Below are 19,190 nucleotides of genomic sequence, written 5' to 3'. Positions count from 1 at the left end.
TAATTAATGCTAGCAGTTGTCCATAAAGCTGTGGGCACGGATGCATGGTGCATGGCGGTTTTCACATCCATGGCTGGTACCAAGGCAAGCTGACTCGCCTTGGGGGTATAATTAAGGGGGCACTAAAAATCTCAGTAATGAAGAGAAATATTTTAATGCAATATTTTATATAAAAAACAAATTGTAAAACTATGGCTTGCAGCTGGCTGCATGAGTTTTCCTCCCCCAGAATCTAGGTTTATTAACGCATATAACAGGGCAGCAAGGGGTACAGTGATGCTAGTTACCTTGGTTGTAAAGTGGTCCTGACCTTTCATAAAATAAACAGGCCAACTAATGCTTAACATTTTTTAAACAAAACCATCCAATTATAATTTTCAATGTTATGAATTAAAAACATTTTAGAAAATTCTAGACCATGCTCTGAGAATAAAAGGCTATTTAGATTTTGTCTTATTTTACATTTCATGTATTTTTAATAAAAGGGGCATAAAACAAGCTTGAAAGAACAATTGAATGCATATATTAAAATGAATTTTAAAAAATATTGACTGTAAGCTCATAGGGAAACCTTCCATGACTTTATTTTCATGGATTATTTTGTTTTGGTAGTCAATACTGTATGTGTGGATGCAATTTGCAGACTTTTAAAGTAAGAGACGAGGTTTTTCTCACACAATTTAGCAGAAAATTTCTGTGCTTTTATAATCCATTTGGTAAAAATTTTTTGATTCACGTACTTTAGTTTTTTTAACGGCAGTCCAACCTAATGCAGCACCAAAAAAAAAAAAAAAAAAAATAGTACTTTTAATTCCCATTCAGAAATAGCTGCAGCTATCATGCCTGATTTTCAACTTCAATTTTTTAAAGCTGTCACGATTGTCAATATCATCTTTAGATCAAGTATTTTTATTGCTCCTTTGGAGATAATTGAAAAAAAGACCAAAAAGGTTTATTTCTAAAGCTGAGCACCATTTTGTAAGGTCACAGTACATCTGATTTGATTTGATTTCCAGTCTTGTAATTCTTATGTAAAGTTAGTAACCTGGGTTAGGAGTATAAAAAAATGTAAAGTGTATTTAGCTATGCTATTAAAGTTTGCAACAAAATTTGGGTATGCTTGCTAAGAGTCAGTAGAAGTCTCTTGCATTTAAATCCTTTGCACATTTTAAAAATTGGGTTGTGTCTATTTATTGAGTTGGGCCACGTGTTTTTTAAGTACCGTTTTACAGGGACCAGGGCTGGGATTAGGGGAAGCAAGTGAGATGGGATTGTACAAGTGCAGGGTCAGATCCTGTCTTTATTTAAAATCTTGGTTTATTCATCATGGTATTTTTGCATTAATTTTGAATTTTAAAAATATTGCACTAAAAATTATCTCGATGGCTTTTTTTTTTCATACCTCCTTAAACATTGCGCCTCACTGCCTGTTTAAATATCTGTCAGAAAAAGTTATGGCAGTTTACAAATAGCCCTGTACTGGGCAGCGGGAATGGCTGCCGTGGCTTTTCTTAACCTCCCCGCACCGCAGCTGGAGCTGTCCAGCACAGCCCGGCGCCGGTTGCTTGGTTCCCGCTCTCCTTTGAGCATCTCCTTGGAGCATACCCAGTGCCCAATCCCGGCCCCGGGCCTTTTTCTGTTTATTCCCCGTATACAACCTGTGGCGCCGTACAGGTCAGACCTGCGCCCTTCCCCTTCGGCTTCCTGCGCCCCCAGTTGCTGCAGGAAAAGCTCTGACTTGAATGACGGCGGATCAGAGCCTGGGGGTTTGCCGCGGGCGGGAGGGTCTTAAATGTGCGGGGAGATCGGCGTGCTGTCCAAGTGCCCTTCAGTGCCATGCAGCCCGCTCTTTATTCTGTCCAACGCTATTTAACTCGCTTTTTCTACACCGAGAGTAGATGATCACTTCTCTACTCGTTTTAGTGGAGTAGCGAAGCGACCACTTTCTTAGGCATGTGACAGTGCGGAGAACAGAGGCTTGGTCATGGTGCGGCAGGCCGCCTGCCAGGGCCCCCTGAGCAGTGGGGACAGCCCTTGATTTACTAAGGTGCCTGTGCACTCCTGCAGGACCGGGCGGGGGCCGTCTCGGCGCCCCTCCTTGCGGGGCTGCAGTTCGTACCCTCTCCGAGCGCGCTCGCTGCGCCGGGGCAGCCGCGCATGCGCAGTGGGCGCGGGCCGCGGCGGAAGTGGGCGGTCGGGAGCGAGACGCGTCCCTGGGCGTGACTTGGCGCGGCAGCGCTGCAGTTGCCGCAGTCACTGCAGTCGCTGCCGGCGTGAGGTCGGGTGCAGGTGGCTCTCACTGAGCTTTGACCGTCGTCGACGGACAGACGGACAGACGGACTGACGAGATGCCGCGCTCCCACAGGCCTCCGCCGACCGCCCAGCGGTCCGCCAGCGCCGCAGGCAGCGCCGCTGAGCCCAAGCCTGAAGGCGGCAGCCTGGCAACAACTTTCAAGATTTTCCTCCTTTTTGCAGGACTCATGGTTAAAGTTCCCGTGGGGTTATATTTTTCTTGCAAGCTCCTCCTTTTCCAAAGTCTCCTGTTAATGTCCCCTGACGACAGTGGCTTTTACGCCACCATTGTCGCAGTGGTTGGGCTGCATGTCGTACTGTCGGTTTTTGTCTTCGTCGTGTGGAAGGAGGGCTTGCCCGATTGGCGGGAAAAAAACGAGTAGAGCAGTTTTTCCTTTAGAGCTGCAAACGCAGGGGGTGGGGCGGACCTCAAGGGGTTTTATTTATTTTCTTGTCCGTGGTTTTTTTTAAAAAGTGTCTTTTTTCGTTTGTTTAGGGGGAGGAGGTGGTTGGGGAGAGGGAAATTAAGTATTTACTGCAGCTAAAACTTCAGTGAAAATGCGGGCGGGGGGAGGGCTGACATCTTTTTCGACTGCCTGTTACGTGCCAAGTGCTTTTCTTTAAGGACATAATGATTTTGACTGAGGATCGTGTCTGACCGATGTAAATATAAATGCCAAAACAGGAAACTAGGATCAAGTAACACTAATTAATAGGGTATTTTTCATATTAAAATGTGTTGCGATGTGAATTTTATGGCTTGGCCCCAGCAACAATTTCCAGAGTGCATGTAAGTATCAGCGCGCAAAACGAAATCACATCCTTACAGGGCTACTATGTATTCTGGATGAAGCTGCCAGGATATTTGAATTTATGCTTTTTCCCATTGATAATTGGTATATTATCAGGTTCTGGCATCTTATTTATTGTATTTTGGGGCATATTTTAGGTGAGAATTGAGAATTTATTTTAGATTAAGACAGTTATGCTACAACAAGGTGCTGTTGATGTAAAGTACCTCAGTTTAAGATTTTGGTAAATTTTTCTCTGCGATACTGATTAAATAAACAATGACCTCATTTTTATGCACCTTCATCATATGTTTAATTTCCATCTACAAATGATTTTTTCCCCTACTGTTTGTTTTTCAGTAGCATTCTGTTGTCTTGGCTAATAGTTACATAAGTCTAATGCAGATTAATTTCCACCTTTTGTTTGGAAAGGCTGTTATTAATATTACATGAATATTAGATTAAACGTTTTGAGTTCAGATTCTGCCCGTTACGTGGTTTGTAGATTCTATAAACTGACCATTTTCTTATTTGTAATCTTACAAAGATGTACATTTTACTCTATTTCGGGGTTTAGTGGTTCACCAACACTCAAGTTTCTAACCTTCATTTTGATATTTTAGAATGGCAAAACGGACTTATAGTAAGGAAATATTTGCTTGTTCTTTAAAAGCCAAGTAAATTAATCTGTAGTAAGAAAAATGCAAAGTAGCTTGGGCTTAGTTCCAGTTTTCCACATAAATGTTATATTTATGTCAAATTCTTTCAAAGGATGCATTACACACAAGTGTGAAAATACTCTAAATGTGCAGTCATTTCAAAGGTTAGGTCACATGCGATAATCTAGACAATTTCTCCCTTCTCGATCTCACATTTTTCTTCCCAATTGCTTCCCCTTTACCATTGTCCAATCCCCGTTCCCCGTTCCCCATTTCCCCCTTCTCCTTGGCTGCCTCTCTGAGAAGACCTCTCTTGAGCCCCAGTCCTTCCACCTCCTCCCCCGCTTCCTAAACTGGATTCATTTTTCTTTTAAATTTCCAAAAGGGTAGATTGTATACATTTACAGAAGTAGGACTCACTGATTATTTGATTTTCTTTCTCCTCAATCTTTTATAAGTGGCTCCCCTGTAAAAATAAGCTTGGCAAAAATGTAGATGAAAATAAAAACATTTTATTGTCTGTCATGTTTAGCCTCATCGATGCTACTCACAGAGACGTGGATGTGCTGTTACTGCTTTCTAACTCCGCCTACTATGTAGCCTAGTAAGTTTCTTATTGATTTAAAGCTTTTAATTTTGTTTTTAAATGAGTAAATTTCCTTTTTAGAATCTATAACAAAAAAAATTAATCTGGTTTTGTTACTTATTTTAAGAAATGTACTGAATGAACCCCTTTACCTTCCCTTTACCTTATGGAAGGAACTGTCAGTATAAATTGCATTCTTTTAGCATTTAGTATTATTTCCTGTCTCTCTCCCAATTTTTGATGTACTCAACATATTTTTATTGTTAAGGACTGTTTGTCATTGTTTTTATTTCTATACCATAGTTAAATGTTTCCCCATCATTAGGCATTGAAATAATTCTCCATTTTTTTGCTGCTGTGAATGATACAGCTGCCTGTGCAGATAATTTTGCCTGTGCACATTTGCACTTCTCTTTGGTTACAAGGTTATTATTTTGGATACATCATTTGGTTACAGTGATGAATTATGTGACTTTTGTGGTTTATTGTCAGATTGATCTTCAGAAAGATTACCAATTAACAATGCCACAGGAAAAATACAAGTACTTCCTCACAGCCTTGTTGGATTCGAGTTTTTTTTTTTCTAATATATATTTTTTGGTCTATGTGAACTGTCGTTTTTCAGTCATTGGCCCAGGTGCCAGTTGGTATTGATCACATAGATTTTTCCTTTTTGATTTGGCTATCAGATTCAACTGCTGTATTATTCAGTATATTTTTTTTTGTTTTTTTTTGGGGGCGGTGCCTGCCTTTTAGGTTAAATTTTTGGTTTGTTGGATTTTGTTTTGTGAAAGTTTATAAAAATGAAATTATTTTTCTTTGTAATTGATTTAGTTCAAGATCTATAAAGTGATTTTCCTCTAGCTATTGAACTATATATATGGAAGATTTTAATTGCATAGTAGTTGCTACAGTTCTCAGCTGACAAGCCAAATATGCCTTTGATTTTTTCCTGCCTTTCTCTACATCTAGTTATGATGATGAAGTTGATAAAGTAAACCAGTATCAACGACTAAGCCTAGAAGACCTGGAAAAAATAGAAATAGGTAAGTTTTAACATACTAACCAAATCATAGAAAGCAAACACTTTTCTTCAAATTATTCATTCAGCTGGTATAACATTTTATTAGAACCAGAAAGAGATATTCCAAGAAGTCTATTTCTTAGGATTCTGTTCTATTATTTACAGATTAGTGAATGATATTGTCGAATAATAACAATATTTCTTTTATTACTTACCTTGTGAAGATTAACCCAGGGATTAAGAAAGTTTAAATATGAGATCGAAGAAGAGTATTTATAGTCTTATCAAACCAAATTGTCACAATAAGCTTTTGTGTGCTCTTGTTTAGATTATGAAGAGAAATATACTAAATACCTGATCAATGTGTTGGTCTTTTGAAGATAGAGGGAAAAAAGTATACGTTATATAAAAGATTAACACGTATGCATTTGGGTCTTTAGGTCCTGAACCCACTCTTTTTGGTAAGCCAAAGTTCTCCTGCATGCGACTGCACTACAGGTACAAAGAAGCAAGTGGTTATTTCCACACCCTGAGAGCTGTAATGCGTAATCCAGAAGAGGATGGAAAAGGTAATGAAGAGATGAAATTAATGAGTGATAACTTTTTATCTGCTTACAAGCCCAAGTGAGATTGGGGGCAGTACATACCGTTACCAACTGAATCATCCAGAGAAATAGCTTTGTGATTTGAGACCTTGAAATAGCAACTTTGTTCCCAACAATGCAGGGAGATTATTCAAACTAATGATGTCGAACTAATGATGTCATTTGTGGCAAGGGAATCTTTAATGGGAATTCAATGTGTGTGGCCATATGGATGCCAGGGCTTTTCCTGCCACATACACCTCTCGAGGATAGTAGTCAGGGACCACACCTGTCTTGTTCACAGCTGCTGCGTTGCCTCTAGCAATATTTGCACACACGAGTTAGAATAAACTTTTAATTCCAATTGATATGGTTCTTTTGCTCTTTATTTACTTTCCTGTTAAAATTGGTTTTAGAACACTCTGAATTAGTGGAGGGAATAATGAATAAGTAGCTGTTGTCTGTAAATTGTAGCAAGTAAATTTGTATTTAATTGTAAGGCCACAAATTTCATTTAGGTTCTGAGTTAGAACTGCTGTTTTTTTAGTATATTTAGGGAGAAACTGACAACTAGTTGTATTTGGGTTTCAGATACCCTTCAGTGCATTGCAGAGATGCTGCAGATCACCAAGCAAGCCATGGGATTAGATGTACCCATAATCGAGAAAAAACTTGAGAGGTAAGTACACTGATTTTCTCTCAAGAATAAAGACATTATCCAAAGCCTTATTTCTTTCAAAGAATTGCAAAGAGTTCAGGTGGGTGGGTGGGTGTGATCACATTGTAATGATGAGTTGGAATTTAGAGAAGGAAGTATCAAATTTCCATGGATCAAAAAGTAAAACATTTTATTAAAATTATGGTCACAAGTGATATATTTTAAACCTATATACTCGAGAGGGCACATTCAAATTTAAATAACTTTGTAGAGAACATAGACAGTTTTAAACACTAGATTTCTGAATTTGAGAAAAGAATGCCTGTAAATGTTATTTTGCATTTAAATTTGTGGATTTTCTGTCTAATGAGGTTTCTTGGGCCACATTCCACCAGCGAAGAGGGCTATTTGGTCATCTAGTGAAAAACTGTTCAGTCTTTTATTGGTAGAATTCTTTCAGTAGGTCTTTAGCATAATTTTTACGAAGTAGTCTCAAGACCGGCTATCCCGCATGACTCAAGTTGTACTGAGATGTGTGGCGAATAGCAGATTTTTTTTCTTATTTATAGCTATCATGAGGAATACCAGAGAAAACACTAAGTTATGTTAAATGTCCCAAACCTCTTAAAATAAATTCAGGTATCCCATAGAACACGTAAGGAAACAGAATCCTTCCTCCTACTCTACCTGAATTCAGCCAAATTGGATATGTGTAGACAGCTTCAGTTAAGGTGCTGTGGATTCCCATTTACAGCCACTGTTGCCTTTGCTGGTGGTTTAGATTGTAGGTGTGGTGGACCTGTGCTGCCACACATGGTTGCTACTCACCACATGTGGACGTGGAGCCTTTGAAATGACACTAGTCTGAATTTTGGGCGTGGGGTTTTTGGAGTTTTAGAAAGAAATTCTCAGAATGCACAAAAACACAGGCTGAGGCCACCGTTGCGGGGGAACCCCTCCCTTCTTCCACTGTCTCCTCTCTGCATGTTTGGGAGAATACTGTTGAAGGAAATACGTAATAACGATCAACTCTGAAGACAAATGTTTGGTCCAAAAGCATCCAACATAATTAATCCACTTACCAGGAAGAGCTTCACTGAGTAGGATTAAGATGTTGCAGATATAGTAGTCGCTTCACTAGGTGGCTCTTCAGTGCACCTGGTGGCCTGCTTGAGGAAGATGAGGACAGCACATGAAGACGTCTGTGGCCTGCTTGGTGGCCTGTACTTGGTGTAAAAGTCACATAGTCGGGCCACCCGTTCCCACCAGTACCTGGGAACAACTCATCAGTGTTTACCAAGGCTTCTGCTGCCCTTGTAAAACACTACAGTGTTTAAAAGACTTAGTCTGAAAAATGTCTCATCTTTTAATGTCAATTCTATGCTGAAGTGACAATATTTCATATATACTGGGTTAAGTAAAATACTTTAAAAATTCATTTCACATTTTTAATGCGGCTGCTAGAAAATTTTAAATTACATCTGCAGCTCACATCTCTGTTGCACAATACTGTTCTTGTGTCAGCTCCAAGGGGTTCTGAGTTTATCAATCAGCAGTGTACTGTTTTCAAGAAATTGAGGCCAATTTAAATAAGAATTTTCACTTAAATAACTGGAACTGGTATGTTGAATTCTATGGGGAATTAACTTTGTTGTCTTCTAATTTGTAGGAAGAGCAGTAAACCGCATGAAGACATCATTGGCATCAGATCTCAAAATCAAGGCTCTCTGGCCCAGGGGAAAAATTTTTTAATGAGCAAATTTTCATCTCTAAATCAAAAAGTCAAACAGACCAAATCCAATGTAAATATCAGCAATCTACGAAAACTAGGAAACTTTACAAAACCTGAAATGAAAGTTAACTTTCTAAAACCAAACTTAAAAGTCAATCTTTGGAAATCAGACAGTAGTCTTGAAACCATGGAAAACACAAGTGTGATGGATAGTAAAGTCCAGGCAGAGTCTGACGGGGAAGCGTCCTCAGATAATGACTCGTACCGTTCTGATGAATTCCTTACAAATTCCAAGTCTGATGAAGATAGGCAGCTAGCTGATTCTTTAGAGAGCGTAGGGCCAGTAGACTATGTTCTTCCTAGTTGTGGTATTATTGCTTCAGCACCTCGATTAAGCAGTCGATCCCAGTCTATTAGCAGCACTGATATCAGCATTCATGCTCCTTCGGAGATTACTATCACTCGTGGAAGTGACCTTGGAAAAGGCTGTGAGTCTCCTTTGAAAAAAAGTCCTTCTGCTGACAACATACACATCTTGACTGGCTTTGCCAAGCCTGTGGATATTTACTGCCACAGATTTGTACAAGATGCACAAAACAAAACGACCAAGCTATCAGAAACCAGATCTGTTTCTCAGCAGGCTAGTGAGGAAGGAAATCAAATGAGCAATCAAGTTTCTAATGAAGAAACCCAATCTGAATCATTGGAACAGATACCTTCTAGACCATCTCAGTTAGATGTGTCTTCTGCAACAGGCCCACAGTTTTTGTCTGTTGAACCAGCCATATCTCAAAATACTCTCGGCTCTGGATCCAGTGTGCTTGAACTTGAGACAGGGCTTCATGTGACTCCTTCTCCTTCAGAGAGCAGCAGCAGAGCAGTCTCTCCCTTTGCAAAGATTCGAAGCTCCATGGTCCAGGTTGCTAGCATTACCCAAGCTGGGTTAACCCAGGGGATAAACTTTGCAGTGGCAAAGGTTCAGAAGAGCCCTGCCGAACCTGAAGTGGTCCATGAAGTCCAGCAAAACGAACTTAAAAGTATGTTTACGCAGTGCCAGACACGAATAATTCAGATTTAGTTTGTAGCCACAAGAATCCTGTGGCTTTTATTTAATCCAAAAAAAAAAAAAAAAAAAAAAAAGGTTTCACATATTAGGCTCTTTTAACCTGTATTGTCTTTGAATCTAGGTCACAGATTCTAATTGTTTATTGGGAAAGGTTTTAAACGGAGTGTGAACCTGAACAGATTTCCAGATTTGAGGGTCAGGACGACCGAAGTGCATCGTCCTAGAGTGTGTGGACCTGAGTAGCTTGTACACTACAGAGCAGTTTGTCTCTCTGAAAGTAATTCAGGGATAGGTCACTTTGGGACGCGATAACCTGAAACTTTTTTGGAGGTGGGTGGGTGCATAAAGGATAGTCATGGATACATTTAGGGGATTAGCATTTTTTATAATTTGTTTTTGTCGGTCATTTGTGTATTACCTCTACAAGGTAAATATATTTAGTTTTTAGTGACTTTAGTGTTACTAGTATGGCGAAGCATTTGAATATTAAAAACCGTTATTTTAGTTTTAAAGATGGCTTCATCATTCCCTATGAAGGGTTGAGGGTTATTGGCAATACAGTCAAGAAATACATGCCCATTTGATCCTAATTTTCCCTCTATTCTACTTAAATTTTAAGTTTTCTACCACCCTATACACCCCAAAGTCTAGAAGTGTTAAGACTCGTCAGTCCTAAAAGCTGAGACATCAGATGTGAATACCAGCATCTATTAATCTTGCTGTTTTCAGGTAAGAATGTACATTTACTGGATATTGGTTATTCTTGAAAGAAGTCTTCAAATTTTAATTTCTCTTGGGGGCATTCCTTAACATCTTGTGTAGATTATTGCAACTATTGAAAACTTAGTCTGAAGCACAACTGTGCTAAAATTGGCTGTGTACTGTAACCCTGACCACATGGAACTGGGGCCTCTTCTATCAGCCCCGACACATAATCCTAACGAGGAGCAGTTTGTCTGGTTTGTTCAGAGCCTTACTGTTGAGGTGATTCTCAGCTAAGCATTATGTCTGTTGTAACTTTGATGAGTATTTCCACTTTTGTTATTTATTAGTGATATCTTTTTCCTGTGTGTGTGAATTGTCAAATCTTGTGACTATTTAAAAATAAAATACTATTGTAATTTAAAGTGATAATGTATGAGAATTCCTTGAATAACATTTTAAAGATAATGGTTTGATTTTTGAATCAAATTAAATTAAATTTCTTTGGTAATTCATAAGTAAGGTAAGTTTGCTTTTCCAAATGTTTTACCCCTTTGAAGTGTTTTCATGACTTTAAAAATGATGAAATGGATCAGAGACCAACAAATTTTAAAACCCAAGTACTGAAATGGAATGTTTTATCCTGCTCTTAACCAACTTTTCTTGAAAATATTAACTGTTCCACAACATGAGAAAATATAAGCAAAGTCTTGTGATAATATGCATTTTAAACTCCACAGAAGTTAGTTCCAAAGAGATTTTTGAGAACTAAAGGCGATGTTTCGTTCCAGTTTCCTGGTGATTCAAAATAGGATTAACACTGCGTTAGACTAACAGACTTTAACGTCCACGTGCGTAGCAAGAGAAGGGTTTCTGAAGCCCAGAATTCTCTTCCTACCTGAGTGGTGGACACCATGCTGCACCACTCCCCATACTAAGTGTACCTCAGGGGATGGGCTTCCATCAAGAGGACACAGCATCTCTTCAACACATCACATGGGATGAGTTTTATTTCTTTGAAAGAAGGTTTTCCTTTGAAGGGAACTTTTCTACAAGACCAAGCAAGTTACGTACTTTTCTTTGGTAAATTACAATTCACATTGGCACAATAAACACACAGTAACTATTCTACGCTGATGAATTTTATTCTCACAAATTCAGTTGAGCTTTCACTTCTAAAAGTTTAAGGAAGTTCTAGTCTACCAGTTATAAAAATGAAAACCAGTTAGAATTCTAAATATAAACATATCATTTACATTAGTTTATAAAAATAGCTTTGAGTTTAGGAAAAGTGTCACAACTTTTTTTAGTAATTTTCACTTCAGTTCGTTAGGCATAATAAATTCCTCGCTTTTCAAGGCTGACCCTGCTTCCTGGTTAGCAATGTCAATTTAGGGGAGTGTGGAATTTGAGGAATCATTTTAAGCAATATCTAATGTTTCCAATTAGGTAACTTACCGACTTAAATTAATCTTTATAAACAACCACTGGTAGCTTATGTAATGTTCTAACCTTTCCAAATATTCTTGATGTCACACTTATACTATAGTATTAATCTGCTTTCTAGCTATGGATATTTTTGTTCCTTTAAAAAGTTTTATGTTAAAACTAATCGGTCTGGGGAAAACCTACCTACAGTTTTATCAGGGCTTTCCTAGACTAGCAGATGTTAGTTGATCTAATATCTGGAACTAACAGATACTAACACAGTCATCAAAGCAATTAAACCACATTTATTAAAAGAATTAAAAACCTTTTTCCTAAAGAAGGCATTTTCAAAAAGTTAACTACTTGGCTCATTATGTGGGCAAAATAACTTCATAGGGCAAGAATTTCCTTAAGTGAGTCCCAAAAAACAGTGGTTCCCAAATGCACTGGGGTTAAATGAGGAAAATAAGGACAATGGAGTGTTTTTTCAAAAAGCTACATTTATTTCATTTAAAGGACCATCTCTTCCTGAGATTGTCCTCTTATGAAAAAAAATGGTGATAATACAACGATTTCTTTCAGATAGCTTGGCAAAATAAATTGGCAACCTTGTCCATCTCCAAAATTTTTGGATATATTACTGGTCCATGAACTCCAAAAGTCTGGGAACCACTGCCATGTTAAAGACTAGTATTGCAGGTTAACAACCGTTAGATGAAAAAAAGCTTCTGTGGTCAAATGTCTGGGAAATGATACTACAGAATTTCACATGGTTATGTGAATTACTGGCAAGTATGCCCCATTCCCCAAACTGGGACCGCTAAACACATTCAGACCCCGTTAATTAGAAAGACGAAAAAACCTTAAGTGAACAAGTCCTAACTTTGGAATTTCAACAATTTTCTTCAAATGAAGTTGATGTTAGCATTTCAACAGAATCTGGCCTATGACTTTGCTGAAGCTTAAGGAAATGGTATAATCAACATTATCAATATTAAACTTTTATATCAAATACAATTTTTGTACATTGTTACTGATTTATATAATTATAAAACAAACTTCAAAAGCTCCATAAAATCAGTAAGGTAAAAGCCCTTACTGAATATTATATAAACTTAAGATGTTACCAGGCTTGATTTCGGGAAAAGTCACTGGTTTTTGATACAAATTATCTACAAAACAATGTGGTATAAATGGTATTTGAATTTTACAATAATGTGGCTACAATTTGCCCATTACTCTTTCATAGGTATCAGATCTTAAAGTTCATTTCCATTCACACATTTCTGCTGCTGAAGCCTGGTTCTCCTCAAAGACTCTAGCTGCTTTGCTCTTAGCCATCGTTCTCTGGACAGCGTCGTCTGACCAGCACTGAGAGACAGAAACCTGGTTCGAAACACAAACAAATTTAAGTCGAGACCTAGGATGATCCCTTTTTTTTCTTAAGACCCAGGAGTTCTGGGTTAGGAGAAAGGATCTCTGGTAGCGACACAAACAAGGGCCAACTCAGATTTCTACAAAGGAATCCCTTAAGTCAAATCTGGAGGATGACTTGCTTTCAGAAGCTTAGAGAACAAGAAGCACGCCTGGTTCCAATGAAGTGATCAATGGCCAAACAATTCCACTCTGCGAGGTGTTTTTACAAGGGGAAAGTTCGGTTCTATTTTTAGAAGTCTGCCTCAGTTATCAGTAAATCAGGAGTCAGACACAGCCGACTGAGGGAGCAACGGGGACGCGCACCACTCACCGCGCTACGATGAGCAACTGGTGGAGATCATCCGCCGTGATGCTCTGAGGGTCGTTCTTACGCATCTCCACAAAGTCGTCTTCAACTGCCTTTAACAAAAGAGTAAAGAGACTTTAAAACTGTTCCACAGGAAAGAACGACATTTGCATTTAATAGGGCGAGGAAAGTGACCTGGCTCCTTGACTGATGTGAAAATAAGGCAGGCAGCCCTGCCTCTTAGACAAATGAGACTGTGAGTGAAAGGAGTGAGAACCAAACTTTACACAGACAAATGATGCTATCGGTGAAGGTATTCCAAACGGAATACAACTCAGATTCACTTGAGAAGACAAAGCAGACAGAAGCCAGCAACTTGCATAGCAAATGATGCCTTTAAACACAGGGTAGAAAGATGTCAGCAGAAATGGCAGAGTGAGGACCTCTGAAAACTTATCTCCACATTAAAAGGAATAAGGACACTAGCAAAAAAACGGAACAGCTTCTTCAAAACTCTGGAAGGTAACCAACCAGATGCTTATAGCAATCTGAGCAGCATTTATTCAAAGACAATGAGCTTTGAGGCATTTGAACTTACCCTATTCCGCACCCCCACCCCACCTGAAAATGGACAGCCTGGCGACCACTGAAAGGGTAGTGAGGCTGGAGCCTTTCAAAGCACCATTCCCAGAGAACCATCATCATTCGTTTGGTAGTTCCCTGGAAAATCCATTTGCAAGGCTGTCCTTTTTCTCCTGCCTTGGAGCCTGCCCAGGGGGAACAAGCCTCTTCCTCCCAGGGCATTTATCAGAAACAACCCAAGGAATTATTGGTCACCTTGGCTGCCTCAGGTATTGGGTAATAGTTGGGGCAAACAGCAGGCTAACCAAAACCCTTAAAAGGAAAAATAGAGAATGAGATGTCCACAGGGGCTTTGAAAACTGTGTATGTGTACATGTATGTATGTATATGTGTGTGTGTGTGTGTACACACACACACACACACACACACACAAATCCCTAGGCATTTAGAATGCCACGTGCATGCACAGGCCTAAGCTCTCATCTCTGGATAACCTCAAGGCTAGGGCCGAGCTGTAAGCTGCATGGCTCTGTTGAAGGCTGGCTCCAACATAGACACAGCCCCTTGGCTTAGACAGGAGACAAACTGCTTCCAGGCATCTAAGGAAATTAAATTCCTATCCAATTACAGACTGACCACTAAGCTAACAGCAGAGACTTCAGTGCCCATACACAACAAAGAACACAGATTTTATAGAATTCAGAAAAGTCATCAACAGCAAACCCTGGGGGGGCGGGGGGAGGAGAAACTCAGCAGAGTTGCCACATTGTATTATTTAAAATGTCAGATTTTCCACACAAAAATTAGAAGACATACAAAGAAACAAGAATGTATGACCATTCATTAAGAAAAAAGTCAACAGAAACCAACCTTGAAGAAACACAAATATTAGACTTTAAATCATCTACTTTAAATATATTCAAAGGAAACCATGTATAAAGAACTACAAGAAAATATGAGAATGTTTTACCAAATAAAAAATATCAACAAATTATTTAAAAAGCAAATTCTAAAGTTGAAAAATATAACATTAAAAAATCACTAGAGAGGCTCAACGGCAGATGTGAGCAGGCAGAAGAATTGGCAAACTTTCAGCCAGGTCAACTGAGATTATCCAGTCTTTGGAACAGAAAGGAAAAAGAATGAGAAAATACGAACACAGCCTCAAATCAAAGTCTAGGGGGACACCATCAAGTGTGCCAACATACGTACATCGGCGTGCCAGGGGAAGGAGAGAAAAAGGGGCAGAAAGACATTTAAAGAAATATGGTCGAAACTTACCCAATTTCTTAAAAACTTCCCCCAAAATGTGCATTAATCTGCACATCCAAGAAGCTCCATAAACTCCAAAAGTAGGAAAATTCAGAGATCCGTACCTAGCCACGTTGCAGTTAAACCGTCGAAAGCCAAAGAGAATCATGAAAAAACAAGAACCATGATGCGCTGTGCATAAGGATCTCCTCACCAGAAGCCAGGAGGCTTCTGCGGGACACAGCTGGTGGAGGGAGGTTCTGCTTTGGAGGACATACTGCTTTTTAAATAACTTCAAAGTGCTGAGAGAAAAGGCCTATACACCAAGAATTCTACATCCAGCAAAACTAGTCTTCAAAAATGAAGGAGAAATTAAGGCGTTTCCAGATAAGCAAAACCTTAAGAGAATTTGTCATAAGCAGATCTGCCCTATAAGAAACACTAAAGAGAGTTCTTCAGGTTGAAATGAAAGGAGACAGCAAAGTAGCTCGAATCCATATAAAGATCACTGGCAAAGGGAACTACACAGGGAAATACAAAAAGCTGTATAAATGTCTTTAACTTTTTTCCTCTGATTTAAAGCAATATTATAAATGTGTTGATGAACGTAACAATGTAATAAAGATGTAATCTGTAAAGCACCAAGGAAGGGAGAAGGAAATTATAAAGGAGCAAAGTTTTTGTATACTATTGTGATTAAATTGGCATTAATCCCAAATCTATGGTCACAGTTATTAATTGTAGCCCCCAGAGCAACTACTAAGAAGAAAAATTGTACAAGACATGGAAATTAATAGAAAATAACAAAATTTCCTTATCAATAAGTATAATAAATGTAAATTGATTACACATTCCAATTCGACACCGGGAAATCCTTTATTTTAACCCAAACATACCTTGGTTATTTCATCAGATATGCTATAGTCCAGGAACCTCAGGAGGGTGAGGTAAACACGGAACTTGTTCAGCACGGAGGGCAGCACGGCCGCGAGGAGGCTGCTCATGTGCTCCTCCATGTTGGGAGGCGTCAGCTGGGGCTGCAGGTGGACCTGGCAGTCTGCCTAAAAGGAGAAGTAGCACAGAGTATTCTCCAAGTTCCTAAATTAATCTGAGGTTTCAGGAGGATGGATGCATCATCTCTACTGGCCGCACAGGGAATTAGAAAAGATTATTTATTATTGGGTGGAAGTCCCTTTTTAAAAAATTAATTTACATAAATATAACTACCTCAGCAATAATTTAAAAAGTTAAAAGACTTTTCTTATGTTTCCTCAATGGTATCAGCAAACATGTAAAAAGGTAGCCGGCCTCTAAAAAGCAGCTAATTAAAATGTTCTAGATGTTTCCTTAATTGTGGAATATATATTTATCTTAATCAGACTTTCTCATAGAAAACTTACAAATGGGCTGTTTCATTCGTTCACAGGCAGTTTTCTCGTAAATCACAGTGAACGCTATTATATAGAGAAACTAGATACCTTCTAAACGACTAGGCTTATTTCTCATCAGTCACTCTGATGATTTACCAGTCATCAGGGACCCTTTAAAAGGATCTCTAAAATCTCTCTCACAGGAGACTGGCGAAAAACAATGGGATAGAGACAGCAGAAGCGAAGGTCTGAGGCTACCCGGTCAAGCTACAGACAGCTTCTACTTCCTATGCCTAGATGGGGGCGTTACTGCTTCCATCTGCTTCCTTTGCTTGTGTGATATGCTGGTACCTGGTTCTTTGTAAATAGGCAACAACGAAATAATCAATTCCCATATTTATAATCAGCAGCCACAATTTAAAAACAAGTTTCACTTATTAGTAATAAGCAGTACCAAGAAATAAAACAAAAATATAGGTATCTTTCCAGTGTAGCCTCCCTCCGCTTAAAAATGACTCATCATACCGGTAGGAGCGATCTCCCCTCTGAAGTAATGAAAACGTTAATGTTGCAGGGGAATTCCATCTGGTGGTAACTAAAGTCATAATCTACCTTCTGCCAAGTTATCAGGTTGCTCAGGGCAGTCACATTATGAACACCTAGAAAAAGCAAAAATTTCAGTTACTGGATTTTAATCACCTAAACAAGTTTTGCTGACATTGATTATGAGACATGAGGTTTCTACTGCTTTCAGAAAGTGTATGAGGCACTGTCCAATTTACTAAGCTCAGTGTTCATTAGGTAAACATCCCACGTAATATTTGTCAAACTAGACAAATATATTTCGGGGGCCAAGATCCCCCAAAATCTAATACCTAGTATAGCATCTGGTATGCAATCAAACAAAAAAAGAGGTTCCCAGTAAGTATTTTTTCTGGGGTGTGTTCAACAGGGCTAAAATATTAGAACTAAAATATTTATCCACAGAGATAAAGTTACTGAATTTTACAAATTTGCTACTCACTTTTGCCTTAAATGTACCCAGTCTATAGTTTTTAATTCTACTTCTTCATCTTGACCTTATCACCAGCAAAGTGACTTCTTAATTCTTATTTGAGCAGATAATGCAATCTGCGTTCCTGTAATTTTATGTTCCATAACTGAAATTAGTTCAAACCATCTAATCTACTAAATATTTCTTTTAGATAGTCTTCGAAAAAAATTTTAAAACTTCTTTGTTTTACTAGATCTTGTCTATACTTTTTTTTTGAGGTAATAATATGACTAAAGGCAAAACTTCTTCCCTTTTCAGCCTTTGAAAAGCTATTAGTTACTTGTACTATCATTGTACCATTTTCATAAAACTGACAAAAGATAGTTGATGTACACAATTCAGAATACACACTTCAATTAAATTCACATGGTAAGCCTTTCTGCATTTGTCTCTATTCACAGTTATTCTTTTAAGAAGCCATGATCAGATGTGGCTTTAGGGAGGTTAGAAACGGAAATACCCACGAACCGACCTGGGGTGTCGAGCTGCCCCTGCTCCAGGAGCGTCTCATCAATTACAAGGGAAGTATTGCTGGGCAGCTGCAGGAGCCCACTGACCAAGCGGTTGGCTGTGTAGTCTTTGTGAGGGATGAATTTCAGATGGTTCATGTTCTCTATAGTCATCTGGAGACGAAAAGACTGCAAAAAGAAGTTTTTTGATGAGCAAGGAACTAAGTTTCCGGTTTTAAGAAAACATATATTTGGAGTTAAACACTATTTTATATAGAAAGAAGGACCTTATCAATTCCTCAGGCAGTAGTCTCATGGTCTCTTGAGCAAAAATAATAGCTCTATCCTAAATAAGAGTTTCACTGAGCTGCTTTATTCTCAACTGTCTCGTTCAGTATTCTTAAAGGTTAATTTTTATTTTACCAGTGAGGCAGACACAAATGATAGACAGCTGAGATGTTACATATAGCAAATATCCAAAAGCTTAACTTCTTTAACCTACCACAGGGCAGCAAAACAGAAAATGTTCGTTTACTCATCACCGTGGGAGAAAAGCCTAATTCTCCTCTATGCTTCCCTGAATTCAAATCAGACCCATTCATCACAGACTGCTGCGGGCTCCTGAACAAACTGTTCCAAGATCCGACAGCAGGGCACACGTGCTGGCTAGGCGCCGTGCGTCTGGAGCTCGCACCACCTGGCTGTGTGGCCCTCCTCGCCCAGTCGTAGGAGCCGAGACCCCGTTCAACCCGCCGCGCCACCTCCTCCGGTCTCTTGGAGCTGGCGCCCCCACAGCCTGCACCCTGCTCCACGCTCCAGTCGGCTCTTCTGCTGCGTTAGCCTCTACAGGAGTGTGTGCGCTCGGGCTGGAGACGGGGTGCGTGCGTGCGTGTGTGCGCAGGAGAAGCATGTCGGGGCGGACGTGAGGTGTATTTTCCAAATTCAGAGAATTTTTGTGTTTTGGCTCCGCTGAAGTCAAAGACAATGGAGGGCACTTTATAGATACAAGCGAGCCCCACCTGAAGAAGGAGCTTGTTGCATCAAAAGATGCCACGAGCAGGGTCTGGCCGCATGTAAGCGAAAGCATGTCACTCACACTCTAATCTGTTGCGAAAACTACAAGACATTGAAGAGGCGAGTGTTCGGCTGTGCACGACACAAGCCAACCCGCATCGCCCGAGAGTACAACCGTAAGGGAGTTCCTGCAGTCGGGCTCATCGTTAGAGAAACTTCTGCCAA

The 19,190-nt window shown here is 39.3% G+C and overlaps 2 protein-coding genes across 3 annotated transcripts in view; one reads left to right on the top strand and one right to left on the bottom strand.

The window, feature by feature from the left end:
* The window catches only part of INPP5F (inositol polyphosphate-5-phosphatase F), a 73,523-nt gene extending 64,043 nt beyond the window's left edge, over nucleotides 1-9,480 (top strand). The window contains exons 1-6 of one of the 2 annotated variants that reach the window (XM_039870852.1): nucleotides 2,867-3,082; nucleotides 4,275-4,346; nucleotides 5,301-5,374; nucleotides 5,793-5,921; nucleotides 6,528-6,615; nucleotides 8,264-9,480. In XM_039870852.1, the coding sequence (XP_039726786.1) occupies nucleotides 3,027-3,082; nucleotides 4,275-4,346; nucleotides 5,301-5,374; nucleotides 5,793-5,921; nucleotides 6,528-6,615; nucleotides 8,264-9,404 (1,560 nt within the window). In that variant the 5' untranslated portion in view covers nucleotides 2,867-3,026 and the 3' untranslated portion in view covers nucleotides 9,405-9,480. Of the gene's footprint in view, nucleotides 1-2,866; nucleotides 3,083-4,274; nucleotides 4,347-5,300; nucleotides 5,375-5,792; nucleotides 5,922-6,527; nucleotides 6,616-8,263 lie in introns of those variants that run through there. The other variant, XM_039870851.1, reaches the window with a different exon arrangement.
* A 2,327-nt stretch (nucleotides 9,481-11,807) lies between these two features.
* The window catches only part of MCMBP (minichromosome maintenance complex binding protein), a 34,881-nt gene continuing 27,498 nt past the window's right edge, over nucleotides 11,808-19,190 (bottom strand). The window contains exons 12-16 of the mRNA XM_039870853.1: nucleotides 17,975-18,140; nucleotides 16,974-17,107; nucleotides 15,975-16,139; nucleotides 13,270-13,358; nucleotides 11,808-12,908 (exon numbers count right to left, since the gene is read on the bottom strand). Of these exons, the coding sequence (XP_039726787.1) occupies nucleotides 12,782-12,908; nucleotides 13,270-13,358; nucleotides 15,975-16,139; nucleotides 16,974-17,107; nucleotides 17,975-18,140 (681 nt within the window). The 3' untranslated portion in view covers nucleotides 11,808-12,781. The remainder of the gene's footprint in view (nucleotides 12,909-13,269; nucleotides 13,359-15,974; nucleotides 16,140-16,973; nucleotides 17,108-17,974; nucleotides 18,141-19,190) is intronic.

This window comes from Pteropus medius, unplaced genomic scaffold (assembly GCF_902729225.1).
Source record: "Pteropus medius unplaced genomic scaffold, Ma_sr-lr_union100, whole genome shotgun sequence".
NCBI lineage: Eukaryota > Metazoa > Chordata > Mammalia > Chiroptera > Pteropodidae > Pteropus > Pteropus medius.
The sequence above is the reverse complement of the archived record's forward strand: the minus strand, read 5'-3'. Positions and strand labels throughout refer to the sequence as shown.